This window comes from Apus apus, chromosome 3 (genome assembly GCF_020740795.1).
Source record: "Apus apus isolate bApuApu2 chromosome 3, bApuApu2.pri.cur, whole genome shotgun sequence".
NCBI classification, from domain to species: Eukaryota; Metazoa; Chordata; class Aves; order Apodiformes; family Apodidae; genus Apus; species Apus apus.
In genome coordinates, this window is record NC_067284.1 from 25,933,461 (window position 1) to 25,954,877 (window position 21,417).

The 21,417-nt window shown below is 35.6% G+C and overlaps 1 protein-coding gene across 1 annotated transcript in view; it reads left to right on the plus strand.

The window, feature by feature from the left end:
* CSMD1 (CUB and Sushi multiple domains 1) overlaps window positions 1–21,417 on the plus strand; it is a 1,033,138-nt gene that overhangs the window by 670,375 nt on the left and 341,346 nt on the right. The window contains exon 6 of the mRNA XM_051614951.1: window positions 3,846–3,958. Coding sequence (XP_051470911.1) covers window positions 3,846–3,958 — 113 coding nt within the window. The remainder of the gene's footprint in view (window positions 1–3,845; window positions 3,959–21,417) is intronic.

Below are 21,417 nucleotides of genomic sequence, written 5' to 3' on the forward strand. Positions count from 1 at the left end.
TTTGATAACCTTTTCAGTAAAGAAATTTCTTCTAATATCCAATCTAAACCTCCCCTGGCACAACTTGAGACCATATCCTCTTGTCCTGTCACTTGTTACTAGGGAGAAGAGACCAACCTCCACCTCACTACAACCTCCTTTCAGGTAGTTGGAGAGAGTGATAAGGTCTCCTCTCAGCCTCTTTTTCTCCAGACTGAACAATGCCTGTTCCTCAGGTGTCCTCCAGACCCTTCACCAGCTTTGTTGTCCTTCTTTGGACACGCTCCAGAACCTTGATGTCTTTTTTTCTTGTAGCAAGGGGCCCAAAACTGAAAACAGTACTTGAGGTGTGACCTCATCAGTGCTGAGTACAGGTGAACAATCACTTCCCTAGTCTTACTGGCCACACTATTCCTGATACAAACCAGGATGCTGTTGGCCCTCTTGGCCACCTGGGCACACAGCTGGCTCATGCTTAGCTGGCTGCTGAGCAATAGCCTCACGTCCTTTTCCTCTGGGCAGCTTTCCAACCACTCTTCTCCAAGACTGTAGTGTTTCAGGGGATTGTTGTGGCCCAAGTGCAGGACTTGGCACTTGGCCTTCTGTAACCTCATGCAGTTGGCTTTGGCCCATTGATCCAGCTTGTCCAGATCAAAAGGTTTATCTTCTCCTCACAATAATCAAGAATATGAGATCCTCCTCTGTTACCTCTGATCTTTCTACACCCAAGCTGCCTTCAGATAGATATAGGAGGAGAGTAGCTGAGATAGTTTAATTATTTCTCATTATTTCTTGTGATATGCAGTGTTTATCAGCAGAGGTGCAGTATGATACTAATACAACTGTAATGCTCTCAAAACTTGGCACTTTTCTTCTTTATGATGTTGTAACAGGCAGCACACACAGGAATTCTCTAGATGTCTGCCTTGTTCCATAGAGCACAGTGCAATATCTAGTATGCAGAAGTAAGAGAATTGAGTTTCCCCATGCAATCTTCATCCTGAGCCCTCAGGTAAATGCATCATTATATGATGTTATTTGAAAAATTATGTTGTTTGTTTTTTTCCCATGGGATTGCTCTTTAGCGGGTCAGTGAATGATTGTTACTTAGTGGGTGAACAGCTCTTTTATGTTTCCTTTCATCCCCATTCAGTGTGTGACTTCAAATACTGTTTAGCACAGAACATTCAAACCTGTCACATATCCAAATGACCATGAATTTTAACCCCCTCATGTTAGAAGCTAATGGCCTGGCTGATGTCAGTGGTGATGAGTGATGAGATGAATCCACTTCTGCAAATCAGACCAAAAATATTTCCAGAAAATGCCCAAATAACAGCATATATACATGTGTTTGATGTGTATATGAGAAGCTTGATTAATGCAATTTAGGTTAGATATCACTTCTATCCAAGTCATGATATCACATACTAGGCCTTAAAATCAGTTTCAGAAAAGCATTGCCCTTTTCAGAGCAGTACCCTTTCCTTCTCAAACATAATGGAAGACTTTGATTTGTTTTGTATTACTCATCAAACAATAAATGTCTGAAGTTAAAAAAGAAGTAAGAAATTCAGTGATCTTTTTAGACAATATTGGAAAAGCTCTCAAGAAGGATGACAGTGTGCAATCTTCTAAGGAGAACTTTACTCTTAAGAAATGTGTCTCTTTACCTCATCTGAATAATTTCTGTCTGATATAGAGGAGTTCCAAATCTGATTTTGAAGTAAATACCTAATCTGAGCTAAAATAACTGTTTTTCTATTTGTATGCAATGGAAATTAATATTGTGTGTGCCTACTTGAAGTAAAGCAAACTGATATTGTCCATGGAAAGCCCCACCTACACATATTGAATGCTACTGACTTCATGAAGGGACATTCCCTTTCATATACACATGCAGGCCATAGGATCGCAGCCTAAACCCCCACATTCAGAATTTGTTACCATTTCTGGATTTGTATACTACAGTAAAGAAGTTTTGAACGCTTTATGGAAAAAAGTGTGTCAAATACTGGTTAGGAGCTTGCTTCCCAAACTGGCCTTACAACTAATTTAGCCACTAAGTCATATCTCACTTTCTCATTTTTTTTCAGTTAAAACAAGTACAGCATTGCTGGTAAAGAGCATATTCCTGACTTGTACACAGTAGCATAGAAATCATATAACTAAATTAAATCTCTGGTAAAAATGCAAGTTCATAGAAGTATTTTGAGTGCCTGATCGAAGGATGCTCTAAAACGGTCAAGAGAGTGTATGGAATAGTATGTGAATTATAAGTCAATTTGACTGAGATGTAGAAACATATACAAGGAGAATATTTTGACCAAAACCTGTAAGAACTATTAAATAAGAGTCCAAACATTTTGAAATGTATATGTACTACGTTTAATAACCTATCCTCTTTTTTCAAACAAAGCTATTAAAATTATTTTAAGTAGAGTTTTGTTTTTCCTTATTTTTATAACAACCAGATGAAGAAAATGAAAATATAAATCAGAACAGAAAGTTCTCCAACACAGAAGAAAAAGAAGTTCTATTATAACTTTCTTTATTTCAGTGCATTGGTCTTATTTGATTACAGAAAGAAAAGGGTTTCAAATATGATTCCAAATGGACTACTCCAGCATCAGTATTCCTTAACACGATGAATTACATAATGAACCAGGGTATTTTTTGAAACTCTGAAACTGTATATTACAGTGAAAAAGGCATTTTTATCATTACATTGATTAATTTCAGAGAAACAAAATCTTATTTAAGTTGGGTTTTCTTTAGTGGTTTTTTTGTTGCTTTTGGGGTTTTTTTGGGGGGTTGTTTTTTGTTTTGGTTGTTTGGTTGTTTTTTTGAGATCTTTTTAGCTCTTATAGTATGTTCTATGTCTGCTCTAGTATTGGCAAACATATTCTCACAGAAGTTACCCCTTAGCTGAGAATTTCTGATGTTGATCAGTTTCACTTTTGTTTCAAATAACATTTATGAAAGGGAGAAACTACATTTCTTGCAGTTCCCCAGAGTTTTTCAGAAGGAAAAAATAAATGTCTAAATTGGAAACTTGGATTATGATCATACGAAAACCCCCACCTGGTAAAATAATAAATTACTTTGCCACATATCAGGTGCTCTGTGGTAACTACTTGAGTGTGTTTTAATTTAAGTGTGGTGCAGTGATGGACTATGGTATGATCCAGTCCAGGCCTGTTAACTATATTGGACAAATTTTTTGTGTGTACTCTTTCTTCACTATATCCGTACTTAATAGAAGCTAGTTAGGCTACATTTGGCTCTCTTTAAACTTTTTTTTTTTCTTTCTTTTTTTTTTTCATTAAATAGGAGTTAATACACAAAACCAGTTCTAGCAGGATAGTTATATACTGATAATTTACCATGTAAGCTTAACATTAACTGCTGCCCATAACACTTATTTATCCTTTCTTAACACCTGCCATTTGGTTTCTTGTGAGTTCACTGGCACAGAATAAAGTCAGGTGATGAAATATTGCCGTAATGGAATCCGCCTGTTCTTTGTAGAATAATTTGACCCACGCATGCACACATAAGCACCTGTGCACTTACACACACAAGATTGCTTTGTCCTTTAATTCAAAAAACAGTAGTTTGTACATACAAGTTTTGACCATGAAATTGCTAGCTGTCATGGAAAGGAAAACATTTCTGCCAGGATAATAGTTACTAAGCTAAAAATTAATTGACATTAGATGATAGTGAATCTCTGTTGTCAAATACATTGTAAACAGTACAACAGTATATTTTGGCTATTTTGTTGGGGTTTTTGTCTTCTCTTTTCAGTACTGTACACATGAATTTTTCTACCATTTATATTAGATTCTTCTTCCTTTTTCAAGGTTGACTGGCATGAATCTACCATCTCCTGTTATCAGCAGTAAGAACTGGCTGCGACTCCATTTTACATCTGACAGCAACCATCGACGAAAGGGATTTAATGCTCAATTCCAAGGTAAGAAGCTTATAAAAGTGCAGCAAAAATGTCCTGTATGTTTTGTATGTTTAAGCATTGCTAAAGTGGTGGTGGAGGAAATTCCTGTTTAAATATCAGGGACATAATAAAGAGCTGACTTATTCTACTACTGCTCTTAGGCTGACTAGTTGTTATCCTTCTGTGATCAGACATCTCTTGGGATTTACTTCTGGAAAAAGTACTTGTGCATCACAGTGCAGTTTGCTTTAAGTATGTATTTGCTTGCTCACTTTTTCTCTAATAAATTGTTTTGCAAGCAGTCTGATCTTTGCTTTAAAAACATGCCTGGAATGCAACTTGCAGAAGTCAATTCCACACAAAGGCATGCCCCTATCTAACCATTGTCTTCCTTCATTACTCAAAATCTAACTCTTATCCAAAAGCTATGTTCATCATTTGGAAATTTAAATCATCCCTAGCATAGCACAAACCATATTTCAGGCTCCTGCATAGATTTACATATGCAAGTGTAAATGAAGACAAGAGAGTGTCAGTGTTGCTGTCAATTGCTGCTTATGTTCACCAAGATATTAATTAAAATGCAATTTTTTAGAATGCAATCTGTATTGATTTTTTTAACTTCATAAATCATTAACCAAGATCAAAGACACTGTAGTTACACTGAAAATAGAAGAGGTTCTTAATTTATCTGTACTTCGAAATTCTATGATTACGTAAACTGTTTCAACCATTTTACCTCCCACACCATAAAATCATTTATGAGTTTAGGCCTTCCTTTTTTCCTGAAACTGGAGGGACTGGATCACTGTACAAATTACAAATACACTGCAACACTTAAATGTGTCTGGTTACTATAACATACACATGTAATGCATATAAAAGCATTTAACATACATAGTTCTCTTTAAAAAGATGTTGGCGATTTTAGTAAAAAAAGAAATCTGCAAAATTCTCTTTTTGTTTTGGCAATTCAACATGAGTATGTATTCTGTGATCTGTTGCATCTTCAACTTATTTTTACGGTTTACTCAGATTACATATATAATACCACTATTGGTGACTGTGAGTTTAAATGCACTGCTTATGTTAACTGTGTCTTAAACCTATAAACCAGAAATCAAATAAAACCAATATGGCTTACTCTAATGCACCAGAAAACTAAGAATCAACAGAATAACAAAAGAAAATTTGGGAGAGAGTACCCAAGACTGAAAAGTACTTTTTTTTTTTCTTTTCTTCCCCCCCCCCCCCCCCCCCATATATCCTGTCTCCAGCCAAATACTCACAGTGGAAGTAAAGCTTTAGGGAAATACCTGGGGAGATCATTATTTCAGATCTGTATCTGTTGCTCTGCATAATACATCAGATATTGGGTGTAAGGGTAAGCTTCACTGATGTAGATACTGCTCATGAATGACAAGTGGAAGTATCTTCTTACAATTCAGATTCTTACAATTATGGAAATGTCCTTTCTTAATTTAAAACATCCTTTTAAAATGTAGGTTTATATGATTTACTCTATTAAATATAAACATATCTGAATTACACGAGTCACAGCTATATATCTTGTCAAGGTCAACAGCAATTAAACAAATTTCTATTTTGGTGATATAAAACTCATAAACTGTTAAAATCTACACGACAGTCTTTAAACACACACAGGGTGCATACTCAGAGTGATATAAAAATCTAGTTAATCTAACAATTTAACTAATTCCTTTTTTTTACTTTAGTAAAAAAAGTTAACTTTAGTAGTTCTTTTTGTTATATTGGTATTTCAGAACTAAGTGATTATTTTATTTTAAGCAGAAGTAACAGTGATATTTATAGCTAGAGAAGCCTGCTAGTGTCTCAGTCACAGAATAGCAGAGGTTCAAAGGGACCCCTGGAGCTCATCCAGTCTAGTGCCCTCCTCAAGGAAGGATCACCTAGAGCAAGCTGCCCAAGAATTGTGTCCAGATGGACTTTGAATGCCTCCAAGGTCAGAGACTGCATGACCTCATTGGGCAACCTGTGCCAGTGTTTAGTCTCCCAGTAAAAAAGCTTTCACTTATTTTTAAGTGGAATTTCCTATGTTTCAGTTTGTGCTTATTGATTCACATCTTGTCAATGGATATCACCATGTAGAATCTGGCTCCATCTTCTTAACACCCACTCATCTCATCAGCTATTGATACACAATAATAAGATCTGCCCCCCATCCTTTGAGCCTTCTTTTCTCCAGGCTAAAATATCCCAGCTCACTGAGCCTCTCCTATATGTTTTAGTTTTCAGAAGCTTACTTCGGCTACAATTCAACAACTTTTGACAGATATTTCCATCTTCGGTGCTTTTCTCAAGTAAAATAATTATTTGAGCCTATAATGAGAAAAAAAAAAAAAAAAAAAAAAAGAATCCTGTGAAATATGTGACCTTTTTTTCTGGCAGAAAACCTTTGCAGTGATAAGATGTCTCTAATGTTTGATTGTATCCAGGTGCAATTCTCACTATTGTCTTCCTGGCAAACGCTGTAGTATAAGCTATATGACTCTGAAACCTCTGAGAAACATTTTCCTTATGGGCAGCTATTCCCAGTAGTTTAAACAGACTATTCCATGATACCCACATGTAGTTGGGATTAATAAGCACTGATTGAACTGTCCTGTCTTTAGGGCAGTTAAAGTAGATACACAGACTTCCTGAAATAATCTTTAAACATTCACTTTACTAATACATGAGTACCCATTACCAGTCTAACCAAAACCCAGGAATCTTTTGGATTCTTTTTCTGTTTTCCCAGGGTGCCTAGGTCTTGGGCAATGTCCTCAGGACATTTTGCTTCTTTCTTAGGAGGAACAGCTCCTTAAAATCAGAATATTCTGTCTTTTTGTGATTGCTTGCTTGGGTCATTCCTAAAATCTGATTTTCTGGTTTGGTTTGGGTTTTTTAATGTGAGTAGTAAGGCTATTTAATTATCCTGGACAGCAATAATAATCTCCATTGTTTGTGGAAATAGGGAAGTCAGTAATTTTGATTGCAGACCTTAGATACTAAATGAAAGCTGTCTGCTACACCTTTACAGATGGTAAGGTATTGTATTATAGAGTTCTTACAGTATGTAGATTTTTTTTTAATAGCCGTCAGGTGTAAATGTTATTGAAAAAATAAAATTACAATAAGATGGTCCTCAAAAAGCGGTAGCTTGTGCATCTGCAGAGTGCATAGTTAGAATCATGGTAGTTTGACCTTGCCTGGACTCCATGTGCTCACCAAGCTGTTCTGTCATTGCCCCTCCTCCCCTGGACAGGGAAGAGAAAATGTAAAAAGCTTGCTTGTCAAGATAAGAACAGAAAGAGGTCAGTCACTATTTATCATCATGGGCAAAAAAGACTGAACTCCAGCAAATTAATTTAATATATTGTCAGTCAAATCAGAGTAGGTTAATAAGTTAAAACCAAATCTTAAAACACCTTCCCTGCACCCCTCCCTTCTTCCCAGGGTCAACTCCACTCCTGAATTCTCTACCTCTCCCACTTAGCGGCGCAGGGAATTGGGGAATGCGGGATATGGTCAGTCCATCATATGTTGTTTCTACCTGACTTTACTCCTCAGGGGGAGGACTTCTCACACTCTTCCCTGCTCCAGCATGGAGACCCTTCTGTGGGAGACAGTCCTGCATGAGCTTCTGCAGAGTGGGTCCTTCCCACTGGCTGCGGTTTTTCACAAACTGCTCCAACATGTGTCCATGGGGTGCCATCCTTCAGGAGGAGATTGCACCACTGTGGGTCTCGTGCAGGGTCACAAGTCCTGCCAGGAGCCTGCTCCATTGTGGGCTTTCCATGGTGTCACAGGCTCCTTCTGGCGCATCCAGCTGTCCTCCATGGCTGCAGGTGGTTATCTGCTCTACTGCTAACATCGATGTGTTGAAGAAGGACAATGTGTTTCACCATAGTCTTCACAGGCTGTAGGGGAATTTCTGCTCAGGGAACAGAAATCTCCTTCCTCCCTACTTCACTGACCTTGGTGTCTGCAGAGTTGTTTTTCTCACATATTCTTGCTCCTCTATTCAGCTGCAGTTGTGCAGGCCTTTTTTCTCCTTTTTAAAATATATTATCACAGAGGCACTACCACCAACTCTGATGAGCTTGACCTTGGCCAGTGGCAGTCCATCTTTATATTGGCTCTGTTGGAGGAAGCTTCTAGCAGCTTCTCACAGAAGCCACTCCTGTAAACCCCCACTAGTGAAACCTTGCTGTGCAAATATGATACACAATTATATGTTTAGTATTTTTAATATCAATCTGTCGGTTGTGATTTCACACATATCTTGTGGTTTCATTTGGAATTAGGTTCAGAAGGACTGGAATCCCTCAGTCCTAGAACACACTACAGTGAGTAATGATCTCTCCCCATGGTGTATTGTAAAAGTGTTATTAAACGTTTCCTTTCCCATGTAGATAGCCGCTGCTTCTGGCCCTACTCTGTTTGTATCATTTGGGTAAATGCAAAAGAATGCTTATCTAATAGTGCCTCAGACCTTTTACTTCATTACTATAAAGGCGTCTTCTTTGTATTTTGAGAAGTGTTCTTTTAATACTAAACTTAATCTATTTTATGGTAGAAAAAGCGTATAATAACAAATTACAAAATTAATGAACTTAAATTATAAATTTATGAAGGCTAGAACTATGCAGGTTTAATTCAGTTTTAGAATGATGAAAGACTGATTGAAGGAGAATAAACTGACATTTTTTGCTGTTCTAATTTGGCCTGTTTTTACAGGTGAGACATTTAACCTTGAGACTCTTTTTCTTTCAAAAAGTAGCAATTGTTGAACTAATTAAAAAGGGAATAGTGCCTATTGTTACTCTTTTGAGAGTTTCAATTCTGCTCTGGTTTGAAACAAGTCACTCTGCTCCTACGGAGCAATAGTTCCTTTGTTTATTGAAGTTAATCAGATTTACCTAAAAATAATCCAAAATATTAAATTCAAATTCAATTAAATAAAATAAAAAAGTTTCCCAAGCAAAACTTGATTAATGAGTGTGTTTCTCTTTTACAGTAAGAATCAGATCTCTGTTTTAGAGTGTTTCAAATAAAATATATTTTTGGCAGGCTATCAGAGAGGTTCAAGGAGATATTAAGCATTTTGTTTGGTATGTACCGTAAGTTATCTATCTGCTGTGTTTGACTACCTTGAATAATTCAAGCTTTAACAAACAGATACTCCTGAATTCAAACAATGAATATAATAGAGACTGCTAAAATAAATGTGTACTAATGGAAAACCATGACTGAAATAATGTAAAATCAAGTGCTAGGTAAAGTAGTTGTTTCAATGATTTTTTGTAATTCAGCAAATATGCATGTAAGTGCATGTCTATCCTTCCTACACATTCTTTAAAACCTTAGAAAAGTTTTTTGAAATAAGTTAAAAGAATTTGTGGTATTTGCATGATGCATGGTACTTTTACTCAAGGGTTTCGACTATAATTGTCACTAAGAGTAAATTTAGAAAACAAAATCAGTAAAAGTAATTGATAAAACAAAAACCCAGAAGAAACATAATTTATAGCTCTAAAGTAATGCTGAATATAATTTCCCATTAAATAATACTGAATCTTTTTTTTTTTTTCTATTTTGTCAAATTTTATTATAGGAAAACATCAACAAGTACATAACCTACCATCTCTCTTCATTGTTCTTTTCTGTGGTTAACACAACCAGCATTGAATATGTAGTCTCCCTTCTCAGTTGTGGTAGTCTGGTGTGATCTTTCTGTGTCCAGTAGCACTGTTGTGTTTTCTCTCAAAAGAGTAAAAAACCCTTTGTTAATCTTATGATTTTTCAAGCACTAAGTCAGCTCTCAATCTCCTACATATAGTAAGGGCATTAAGTTCCTCAGATCTTTTGTTGGCAGTAGTTTTCACCAGTTACTCCACTTTTATTGTGAGTTGATGCTATTTGAAACTTCCAGTGACCCCTTGACTTCAGCTATCCTAAAATATTGGACTAATTAGTACTGGATCTACAGCTAAAACTCCATTTAACTTTTCCCCTTTGTGCTGTTTTGTGTTGCTTTTATGTGTTTTTTTTTTGTTTGGTTGGTTTGTTTTTTGTTTGCGGGTTTTTTTGTTTGGTTGGTTTGGTTTTTTTGTTGGGTTTTTTGTTGTTTTGTTTGTTTTGTTTGTTGTGTTGTTGTTTTTTCTATTACTGTGTTTTCTAACAAAAAAAAAAACCTGAACACTTAGGAAATGAATTAGCTAAATCATGTTAAACTGTACAGTGTTCCTTAAAGGGCATAAATAAGATTTCTTAACTGTATTAGTATGCCTATCATGGCATGGATTATGCTCATTCATTTATCTTTTTTCTTCCCATGTTTTTTGTTCTTTCACATTGTGTATTTCTTCCTGACTTTGATACTGCAATTGCAGATTTCTCCATATGCTATAAGTACGGTCATTGTAGTATTAGAAAGACATTTATTTTGACAGTCTTTTATTTTGACTTCTTTTGAATAGAGTAAGAACATATTAAAGTGTTTTCCAAGAACTTCTGTTTAGTGCAATTGATTTACATTTCAACTACATTTACTCAACTATATAGTATAATCTGTACAAGTCTACAGTGAGACAAATTCTCAGGGAATGTTTGTTTATGAAGTTGGAAGGAATAAATCTTTATTCTGTTACAAGTAAGATTCTTGTGACCTAATCACATGTGACTGTTGATTGTGAGCGACTCCATTTTTGGAAATTGAATTACACCATCCTTTTCCATCTGATTTTCAGTCTATCTTGAAACTTGAGTCCCTTAATGTATATTACATTGGCACCTGAGAATATAAATTATCCAACACCATTCATCACTGGCCTGTATTTTCTCATTTCTAAATTTAGTATGTTTGATCAAAAAAGGAGAATTTTAATCAGATAAAAAATACAATAGTGAAATCAATATTTGACATCTTACCTGCCCACGCAGTAAATATATATTTAGCCCCTGTGACAAAAAAAACTGAACAACTTTGATTTTTTTTGATGTATACGTTTCTCCCTGTACTAAAATTATAAGACATACTTTATTAGCTTACCATTAGTCTATACCACATGATAAGGAAAGAGCAGGAGAAAACATTCAGACTGTGCCATGTACATCCTCTTAAGAGCTAGCTGCTTAAAATAGCTGCTCCTGTAATCTCTCTTTAAAATTCATAATCAAAGTAATTGGGTATATATATATTGAGTTCAGCACAATCTTAAGATAAAACTCTGTTCCTCCCAAATATAGAGCCTTGAAGGTTTTCCTTTTTCAGTTTTGACCTTAAAAATAATCTTTGGATTTATTGTTAACACTGCTATCTCATAAAGGCAACACATGCTTAAGTGAGAGATTGGCCATCTTATCTGTCTGGATTTTAAAAAATATTTATTTTTCTCAAAAATTAAAGCAAAGCTCAAAAGATGACTTAGATTGACAAAAATAAAATATATGTATCTAAAAAGCTACACTTAAAAAAGAGTATAGAATGACTGAGCCCTAGGATAAAGCTGTGTCCTCAAGACAGAATCTGAAGTTTAGGTAAAATTTCTTAGTGCCAACAGATTGAGACACTTGACAAAGACTCCAATTACAAACAAGATTTTTCTTAACATGAGGGCGTTCTATGAAAAGTCTTACTACTAAGCCACCATGTAGGAGAATATGAACCCTTGATTTTTGGGCATTTTCAAAAGAAGCAAAAAAGAGCTCATTAAAGGCAAAAGCCTGAACTTAGTTCCAACCAGATTGCTCCATGTAGTGTTTTTTCTTGAGTGTCTAGTAAAGTTTCTGGGTTGCTAAGAAGGCTCAGGTGTAGCTGCTTCATGATGTCAGCAGTAAGCAGATGCCAATCTAGTCACAGTTGTTCATTCTTCAGCTCTTGTTTGATATAATGTTGTCCTCACTAGAACTATTCAAAGTACTGTATTTGTGGTTCCACTTTTTGTGGAAGAAGTGTATCATCTCGGTACACATTTTTATACATGTCACTGTTTTCCCCCAAATTGCCTGCAAAATAAAGATGAAATTTAATTTATATGTTGAAATACTTCCAAAGCAAACGGTATTCCCCAAGAAAAAGGAACATTCCCCCAGACTTGGTAGCTACTCATTGTCAAGAGTCATGTTACATTCACTCAATGCCAGGTCTTCTACAGTTCTTGTTAGAAGGCTACCTGACTTCTAAGTTGTTTTTATGCTGTTCTGATATAATTGAACTGATGAATATTCAATTAACTTCATATTTCAAATGCAAAAATATGCATTTGAAAAATGTTGAAGAAGCTGTAGGTTTCCCTAATCTCTAAACCAGCTTGTAGCAATATAGAGTGGACAGCAGAATGTGAACCTAAGAATTTAAAATGAGAGCATGAGTGATGAAGATACACAAATTATATGGAGTGGCTGAGATCTGCAGGTTTCAAAAACCAAAACCACATAAGCTCACAGAATCAGTTTGACTCATTAATTTCTATTTGGTGCAGAATGAAAGTGTTCACATGGTCAGTTTTTGCATGGGAAGAAATTTGAGACATCAAATCGCAGGCTGTTAGTATTACCACACTTGCAGTTTCGTCCATTTGAGTTCATCTGTGTGATGGATAACAGTCAAATGATTTGTGTAAAGCTGTGTTTTAGAGATGTTTTCAGTCCAAACTACAGGTTAATTTCTCAGGAAAACCTGAAAAGTAGGTCAAATACTGATTTGAGAATAAGATTTTCTGGTGAAGGTTTTGATCATCCCACTGAGTGGCACTATGGAGATGTTAATGCGAAAGAACCATAAATCAGCTTTTGACACTACAGACTGTATTTGAAGTGGCATTTAAGCACGGGACTGAGTGGGTGTGATTTTATGATTTATTTTTTACAGACAATCTCTACGTACTATTACTCAGTGTGTTCTTTGATAGTTTATATTTATTGTGCAAACTGTGTTGATACTGTTTTCCAGAACTGTGGAGGACATCGGCAGGCATTGAAGACTTGATACCTGCTGAACTTGTTTTATTATGATATATCATATATTGATAGCACAAAGGAGCTAAGGCAAGTGGCCAGCTAAGTGATATGCAGAAGGTTAATGGAAGACAAATGGCTGTGCTTCTTTTTAGGCTTGCATATCCTGTGTCAGCTTGTACACATAGAATGAGAAAGATCTATGTGAAAATACATTGTGACATCAATTTGTCTTGGGGCTGTACTGTTTGTTCACTAGTACTGCATGCAGAGATTTCCAGCACAGGGAGCAGGTGGAAGGTCTGATAATGACAGGCAGTACTTTACTGGATTGATGGAACAAGGGAGCCAACTGCTCATGAACCTACAGCTTTTACAGGTAGCCATGTAGCAGAAACATCTATGCCTGTTGTGATGCTCTCAGGAGTTATTACACTGATTAGTAGGGATTATTTTGGAAGCTGTTAGTGAGAAAACACTGCCATAGCACATTAGACAGAATAATCTTCAGGCAGGGAATACAGAAACACCAGAGAGTTGAATTATTCAAGTGAGTTGGTTTAGCCTAGAAGTCCTGTGGAAAACTGTGATGCCTCTCTGAAAGTCAGGAGCTGGGTAGCTTAGAAGCAAAGCTTGTAAGAATCCTCCTAGGCTTTTGAGTCTGGAGACTTATTCTGTAGAATAATTTATTATAGAATTCCCTCCACAGAGTAAAATGAATGGTAGGATTGAGAATGGTTGTTTTTCCTTATTCTCAAAAATACGAAAGTTTCAGAAGAATTTATGGTATAGCAAAGCCACAGTAAAGCAGAAGAAAACCTAGATCTAGCAATCTATTTACTGATCTCACATGACTTCAAGTGATAAGAAAGAAATGTTTTGTCTGTAAGCAGAATCAAGAGAGAATGCTGATGCTGCCAGACATGCAATTGGGATAATTTCTTCCAGGGCCAAAAAATGGTGGTACTCCTATAATTGTGTCTTTGGATCCTGTAGTGTGAATTAAAAAAAAGTGTTTGTATTTTTTCAAAAGAGGCGTACTCAACTTCAAGAAAAACAAAACAATGAAACTAAAGCAAAAGGAAATTGATTAATTTTGAACTATACTGAGATAAATTAGCCAATTTTCCTAAAGAATAATAATGTTAATATTATTGCAAATACTTGATAGTTTCTTACTGAACTCTTCAACATATGTAAAGCGAAATGTCAGTCTTTGCAATAGATACTGCTCTTCCACTCTTTGTCAACATACAAAATACTGAACATTTTTTTTTTTTTTTTCCTGTACTGTAACCAGACAACTGTTTAAATACATTCCTTATAGTGACACTGAGCTTAAGGCTGGACAGCAAAAACCTTGCTTGTGATCACTAGGAACTGGGCAATATGCTGTTCCTCTTCACCTTCAAATATCTGTACTTGGGAAAAATCTGCAGTGAAAGGCAGCCAAGAGCTGAGCTCAGCAGAGCAGCAATAAAAGCAGCTTGAGGAAGTACCAGGAGATGATGTCAGAATATTTTAGCTTTGAGCCGCAGCCAATATTGAAGGCCTTGCAAGTTGTTTCATGCAGGAAGAAAAACTGGCAATACACTCATGTCTTTGGGTAATTGGGTAAAAAAATGTTATGTCATCCAAGATGTACACAAGGACTGTTAAAAAGAATGTGCTAGGGACAAACAGCAAGTGTTAGCTTTCTCCCTATGGTATCCCATACAGATGTTCTCAAGGTATAACTATATTATAAGTGTTAATATAGATGAAGCATAATACTGTGTTAACTGAGCTGTGCTCCTAGTATCTTATCTGGCTTTGATATGACTTGCATACTGCACACCGTTTATTTGTTTGCACAAATACAGTTAAATGTAGGTGCAATCAATTCATTTCATATGCTAGAAATCCTAGAAAACCCCATCAAGGTCTTAACCACTTACTGCTTCTCAGCCACATAAATTCTGTTTGTGGGTTACTAATATGAAATGATAGAAAATAGGTTTAAAAGGGCTCTGATAAGTTAAGCCTCTATCAAAAAGGAGGCAAGTATGTTTGACTGTTGTTTTCAGAACTTAATTTAACATGTTCTTTAAAACCTTTAATGTCTAAGATTTCACAGCTTCTGTTGAAAAGTATTTTTCTTGTGTAACTGAAGTCTCCCTTGCTACAGATAAAGATTCTAAGGTCTTGGTCTGGCCCTAGTGAAACTGCATATATGTTATATGTCCTCTCTGAAATTCCCTTTATATGTTTAAAATGTATGATGATGCCTCAAAACCCTCTCTAGATTCAATTATTTCTCAGTTATGCCCTACAAATGGAAAATTAATTGTGTTCATACCATCTTCACTTTCAGTTCACTTTTCTATATTTTTCTTCTTACTCATTTCTATCCTGCATCCCCTAAGTGAAACTACACAAACAGAAAACTAGACTGCAAGATCTTGGTGCCAAACACTAGCTGCTACCTTATAAATATAAGAGCTTATAGCTTATTCATGATGAGTCAGGCAATACTAAAAAAAGAGTCTTTTTACTTGATATTCATAGCCAGCCTGAAAATATATGACAAAAACGTATAGACTTTTTGTATTGTAATAAAGATAATATGAAATTCTTCTTCAATGACAAATTACAAGGTCTCTCCAAATCCTTGCATATCAGATAGAAGGAACCCAATTTAAAACAAAAAACAAAAAATCCCGAAAACTAGTAAAAAATAAAAGAAACTTCACAGTGGCAGAAACTAGGTCTGAGAGGTGATTGCTTCCTTCCTTCATATTGTCTATGTAATCATTAGTTAATTACTAGTTAACTACTATCAGAGGAAGTTAAGGTTTTTCAAGGAAGTCAGCAATCTAAGTGAGTTTTACTTTTTTTTACTTTTTTTTTTTTTTTTTGAGAAATTTCTTTGGGTAATTTGAGTTGCTTCTATTCCCATTTGGCTTTACATTTGAGTAGTAATTTTTTTGATGTGTAGGAAGTACATGTAACTGTTTATTATAATTTCATTGAAACTTTAAAAATCTTTATTTAGTATTTTCTTTGAGTTACCACAAGCTTTCTGTGATGATGGAAGGAAAGTAAAATGTATTAGAAAGTTTGCTACTATAGTCCCAGTAGGCAACGTTATCAGAAAACTGAAAATCTCTCCTACATCTTAGATGGCACAGAGCTTCCAAACCTGTGTAAGGCCTCTCTCAGTGTATTTTCAAATATAACTTCAAATGAGAATTAATTGGTTCTATGGCTGAATGCCCAATCAAGCACTGCTCATCTTGCACCTCTCTGCACAGGTCCTTCCAAGAAGGTTAAAATGAAGCAGAATACAAGTTCTGTTTTCCCACAGTTTGCAGCCCAGAAAGCCAACCATGTCTTGGGCTGCATCAAAAGAAGCATGGCCAGCAGGTCAAGGGAGGTGACTCTCTCTCTCTCCTCTCTTGTGAGACCCCACATGGAGTACTGTGTCCACTTCTGGAGCCCTCAAAACAGAAAGACATGGAGCTTATGGATCAAGACCAGAGGAGGGCTGTGAAGATGGTCAGAGGGCTGGAGCACCTTTGCTATGAAGAGAGGGTGGGAGAGTTTGGGTTATTTAGCCTGGAGAAGAGAAAACTTGGGGAAGACCTTATAGCAGCCTTCCAGTACCTGAAGGGGGCCTACATGAAAGCTGGGGAGGGACTTTTTACAAGGGCTTGTAGCAAGAGGACAAGAGGTAATGTTTTTAAACTGGAAGAAGGTAGATTTAGGTTATACATCAGGAGGAAATTCTTTCGTGTGAGGGTGGTGAGGCACAGGTTCCCCAAGGAAGCTGTGGATGACCCCTTTCTGGAAGTGTTCAAGGCCAGGTCAGATGGGGCTTTGAGCAACCTGGTCTAGTGGAGGTGTCCCTGCGAATGTAGGGGGGTTGGAACTAGATGATATTAAAGGTCCCTTGCAACCCAAACCATTCTATGATTCTGTGTCAGAGAAAAATTTTATATACATTGGATTGTATGAAGAATTCTGACAATGTTTAGTGTAGATTTCAGAGAGGCATGGAGAGTTTGTTAAAAAAAAAAAAAAAAAGTCAGTCTTACCTTCTTCAAATCAAGCAAAAACCCCAAATCATAGAATTATACAATGGCTTGTGTTGTCAGTGACTGGAACAGGCTGTCCAGGGAGGTGGTGGAATTACTACCTCTTCAGGTGTTTAAAAGACATGTGGATTTGGTGCTTGTAGATGTGGTTTACAGTGTTAGATTAACAGTTGGACTTGATGCTCTTAAATGTATTTTCCAACATAATCAATTATATGATTTTAAAATCCAAACCCACGCCAATCTCCAGCCATGGCTTGAAGCTGGTTTTCAGGCTTCTTGCATCCACATTTGCCAGTGGATGGGAACTCTTTTGACAAAGTTTCACATGTCTACTAGTTCTTGTATGAAAACACTCTTCCTTTTATTTGTTTGAATCCTTACTGTTGTTAACGTCATTTGTAGGCCCTTGTCTTTTCGTTACATAGTCAGTGGGTCACAAAAGGTCTTTTTGAAGTTCTCCAAACTTCAGTCTGTATATAAAACTGCTTCCTGAAATTTCAATGAACTTAGTTATTTGTGAACATTTTGCTTAAACTCATAGTTTATGAGTTTATGAACTCATAAACTCAACAATATTAGGTCTTGTTTACCCAAACTTTTAAAAATGTTCTAAATATTTAATGGTGTGTTTATTTTAATCTCTTCACCTAAATGAATACTGACAATTTGCCAATTGTATACTTCGTATCCCTTCAGCAAGGAAAATGCATAGGAGGATTAGCTTTCTAGGACAACCTCTTCAATGGCAGAATGACAGCAGGTCTCAAATGTATCAAATCACCTTTATTCAGATACAGATTGCTATAATTACATTATTATTATTATTATTATTATTATTATTATTATTATTATTATTATTATTATTATAGATTTTAAAAACATTGCATACTAATTTTCTTGCAAATACTTTGTCACAAACTCTGAATGCAATTTGTGTCTACGCTATGTGCATATAAACACACAGAAATTTCTCTGACTGAAGGTAATAGCTTTCTAATATCCTCAAAAGACACAGGGACTGTCGTTCTAATGTCTCATTGCTATTTTAATTTTGTTATCCTCCTGATTGTTACCAAATAATGGAATTTTACTCATTGATTCACTCTGGGCAGCTAGCTCTAGGTAGCCCTTCTTGAGCAAGGGGGTTGCACAACAACCTAACCATTAGGTGATTCTGTGCTTATGTATTGTATTACATTCCTGCTAAATCATAATAATATTTTCTGCAAAGTAATTTTACTTGGGAGAAAACGAAGAGCTTCAAAGAAATCAAAATCAGTTTCAGTGGAGCTTTACAACTTGAAAATTTCACTTTCACTTTCATGATCCATTCAGATAATGTCAGGCTTATATTATTTTCATTTTTTTAAGTTAGCTATAGCAAAAGTTAAGGAATACCACTAATGCTTTCTGGTAGGCTGATAAGATTGTCTTGGACTATCAATGCACAGCTCTGCCCTCCTCACTGGATTGGTATCTCATCTCCAAAAGAGTCTTGAAGTTATAATTAACAGAAAAGATCAAGTGCTTTAATTCAGCAGGCTTAACTGAATGCTTAAGTGAAGACAGAAAAAGTTACGCAGGTTTTGAAAAGTAATCACTTAAGAGGTGGAAAATGCTGTTCATATCTGATATTATTAAAATAAACCCATTTCTCTTTTTTGTGTTATTAACTGGCAAATCATCTGTGAAATAAGAAAAAACATTGTTAATGAAAGAACAATCAGGAAACAGAAAAGAAATATCTCAGAAAAGGTATTAAAATAGAATGTAAATTATTACAAAAAGTGCAATTTAGAGTATTCCTTTTATGTTATAGAAGAGGTTGAGCTGATTCACTCAAACCATAGTGTTCAGTGGTCTCTATCTTTTGAAGGTTGAACATATTGTATTTTAAAGACTATACTAATTTAATGCTTTTATAAAACAGGAAAAAAATACTATTCAGGCTGCATGCAAAAACTTGCACACACAAGTATAATAGAGGCAAGTTTCGTATTTGTGTCTCAAGCTATCTCATTTAACCTCATGGTTAACCTGTGTATCACAGATACCTAGATTTGGCCCTTAAAGTTCTCCAGACATATAACCTTTTGTCATCTAATGTTACTGTCTAAAATGTAGGCATCTAGCTTGAGCAAATGGTAAATGTCTCTGTTATCTTTTATGGAGACGAAAGGCATCTCTAGCGGATGATTCATTGTGCCTATCTTAGAAGGAGATGAATTTCCTCCTTGAGGTAGCTATTTCTCTTCATAAAATATACATTTTAGATGACTGATCTTAAGTATTGTGAATTCCCTATCTAATATTCTTTCAGAGAGATACAGAATGTTTGTTTCTTGACATGTGAAAAATCTTGAAGGATGGAAACTGCAGGATCTGTTTCACTGCATGACTGTCCTAATTAAAAAAAAAAAAAAAAAAATCAAGTCAGAACCTCTCTTGTTTCAATCTATGTCCACTTCATTTCAAACTAAAGCTGATGGGTATAATTTTTTCCCCATTCTCAAAAATGGGCAATCTGGAGATTGGGAATCTAGAATCTTCAAGTGTGTCTAACAAACACCTGCAAAGAGTGAACTCCCACAAGGAGTTTGAGTGATGATTGCCACTTTGACCCTGAAATAAGGTCACAGAACAAAGGGAAAGAGGAGAGTATAGTTAAACCATGGTTTCCAATGGCTTTATCATGCCTTCGTGAATGTAAGCAGTGTGAATTTTGAATCCTGCCAAGAACTGCTCACATGCTTTACATGACACAGATATTATTAAATTGTGAAATCTGTGCTGGAGGATGGAGCACAACTCCACACAATATGCCATATATTAGTTACAAGAGTTGCACTGTTCATTTCCCATTAAATATGGAATAATTTTAACGGACTGGTTATGGATCCTAAGAAAAAAGTACTTAAGTTGGCACTTGATGAAAATTTTAGTGCTTAAGTCTAGAAAGTAATCCTAAGAAAACTATACGCATGAAGTTTATTCAGAAGCCATTAGGGATATTAACGTTTGCATTGATGTCTCTTTGTAACATGTTCCTGCTTTAGAAGAAAAGAAAACACCACAGTACAATCAAATCCATTTCATCCCATGCAGCAACAGTTGTGTTTCAATCATCTTTCATCATTTGAACACCTGTTTTCCAGGTTTAGACATAAATGCCTGCACTTGCAACATGGGTAGCACAAAAGATACTTTCTGAAGTGCTTGCGCAATTTCAGTACTTAAGAAAAGCCTGTTTCACTCTGAGCTTGCAAAAGCAGCAGAAGTCCACTACAGAAACAAACACAAAGAAATAATTATTGTTATAGACAAGTTAACTTGCTGTTCCTACCACTTCACTTCTTAGAAATATTGGCATACAGATCAGTGTATAGTGTAGTAATCATAAAATTCATCCCATGCATTGAAAAAAAGTATAATCTGTGGTATTAATTTATATATTTATATAGCATGAGGTACAAATTACTGCCATTTAAAAATATTTTAGATGGTTTTGTGTTTCTGTTTAGATCTGGGATAAATGGCTGCATTTTAAGATTATTAATCACTGCAAGCTCTAGAAAAGAAGTATTCAATATCAATCAGGAAAGAATTTATGCTTTTTTAATTTTTTCGTTAATGAAATGCGTCATGATGTTGTCATTAGCATTCTGATATTCAAAGTCAGTCATTATCTGTTTTGCTGTTGATGTTGGTTTTTGCACAATAGTTTTGAATTGCCAAGGCTTGTTTCATATTATGGTTTTATTTTTATTTTCAGTTGATCAAGTTGTTCCCAAGTCACAGATCTAATGAATTTCCCATGAATGTGTCCTATATTTTTACCCTTTTCTCCTACCATTACAATTGAAATTCTGCTCCATGTGTACCTTAATGTATAACTGCACTAGTTACTTCTCATGTCTCTTCCTACTTTGCTTCTGATCCCTCCTATGGTGCCCAAACTACTTAGTAGAGATAGGCTGAGAGTTTATCAGCCATTCAGTTGGCTAAGCAGAGAAAACAGATACTAAACCTCTGATGCATCTGTTCTCTCTCACAAAACTTTGTCCCTCTGAGAGCTCTTACTCTCTTTCTAATTCACTTGAAATTGCCCTGTAGATTCAAAAGGGGTTAGGTGAGCTGAAGAAAGCACCATACTGTGATCCTTTAACCTTAATCTCCTTAAAACTGAATCAAATAAAAGCAAATGTGAATACCACAATTAAAGCTCATGTTTTTTATATAATGGTATATAAAGTACTGTACATTTTATGGAAGAAAGAAGTTTTAAAAGTTTAAAATTCTGCCATATGCAGTGGCAAACATAGGAAACCCATACGTGTAATTAGGACAGTTTTTTCTTTCCTTGACACTAAAGGAACACTAAAGGAAACTTGAATTAAAAATATTGAAAATTCTGAT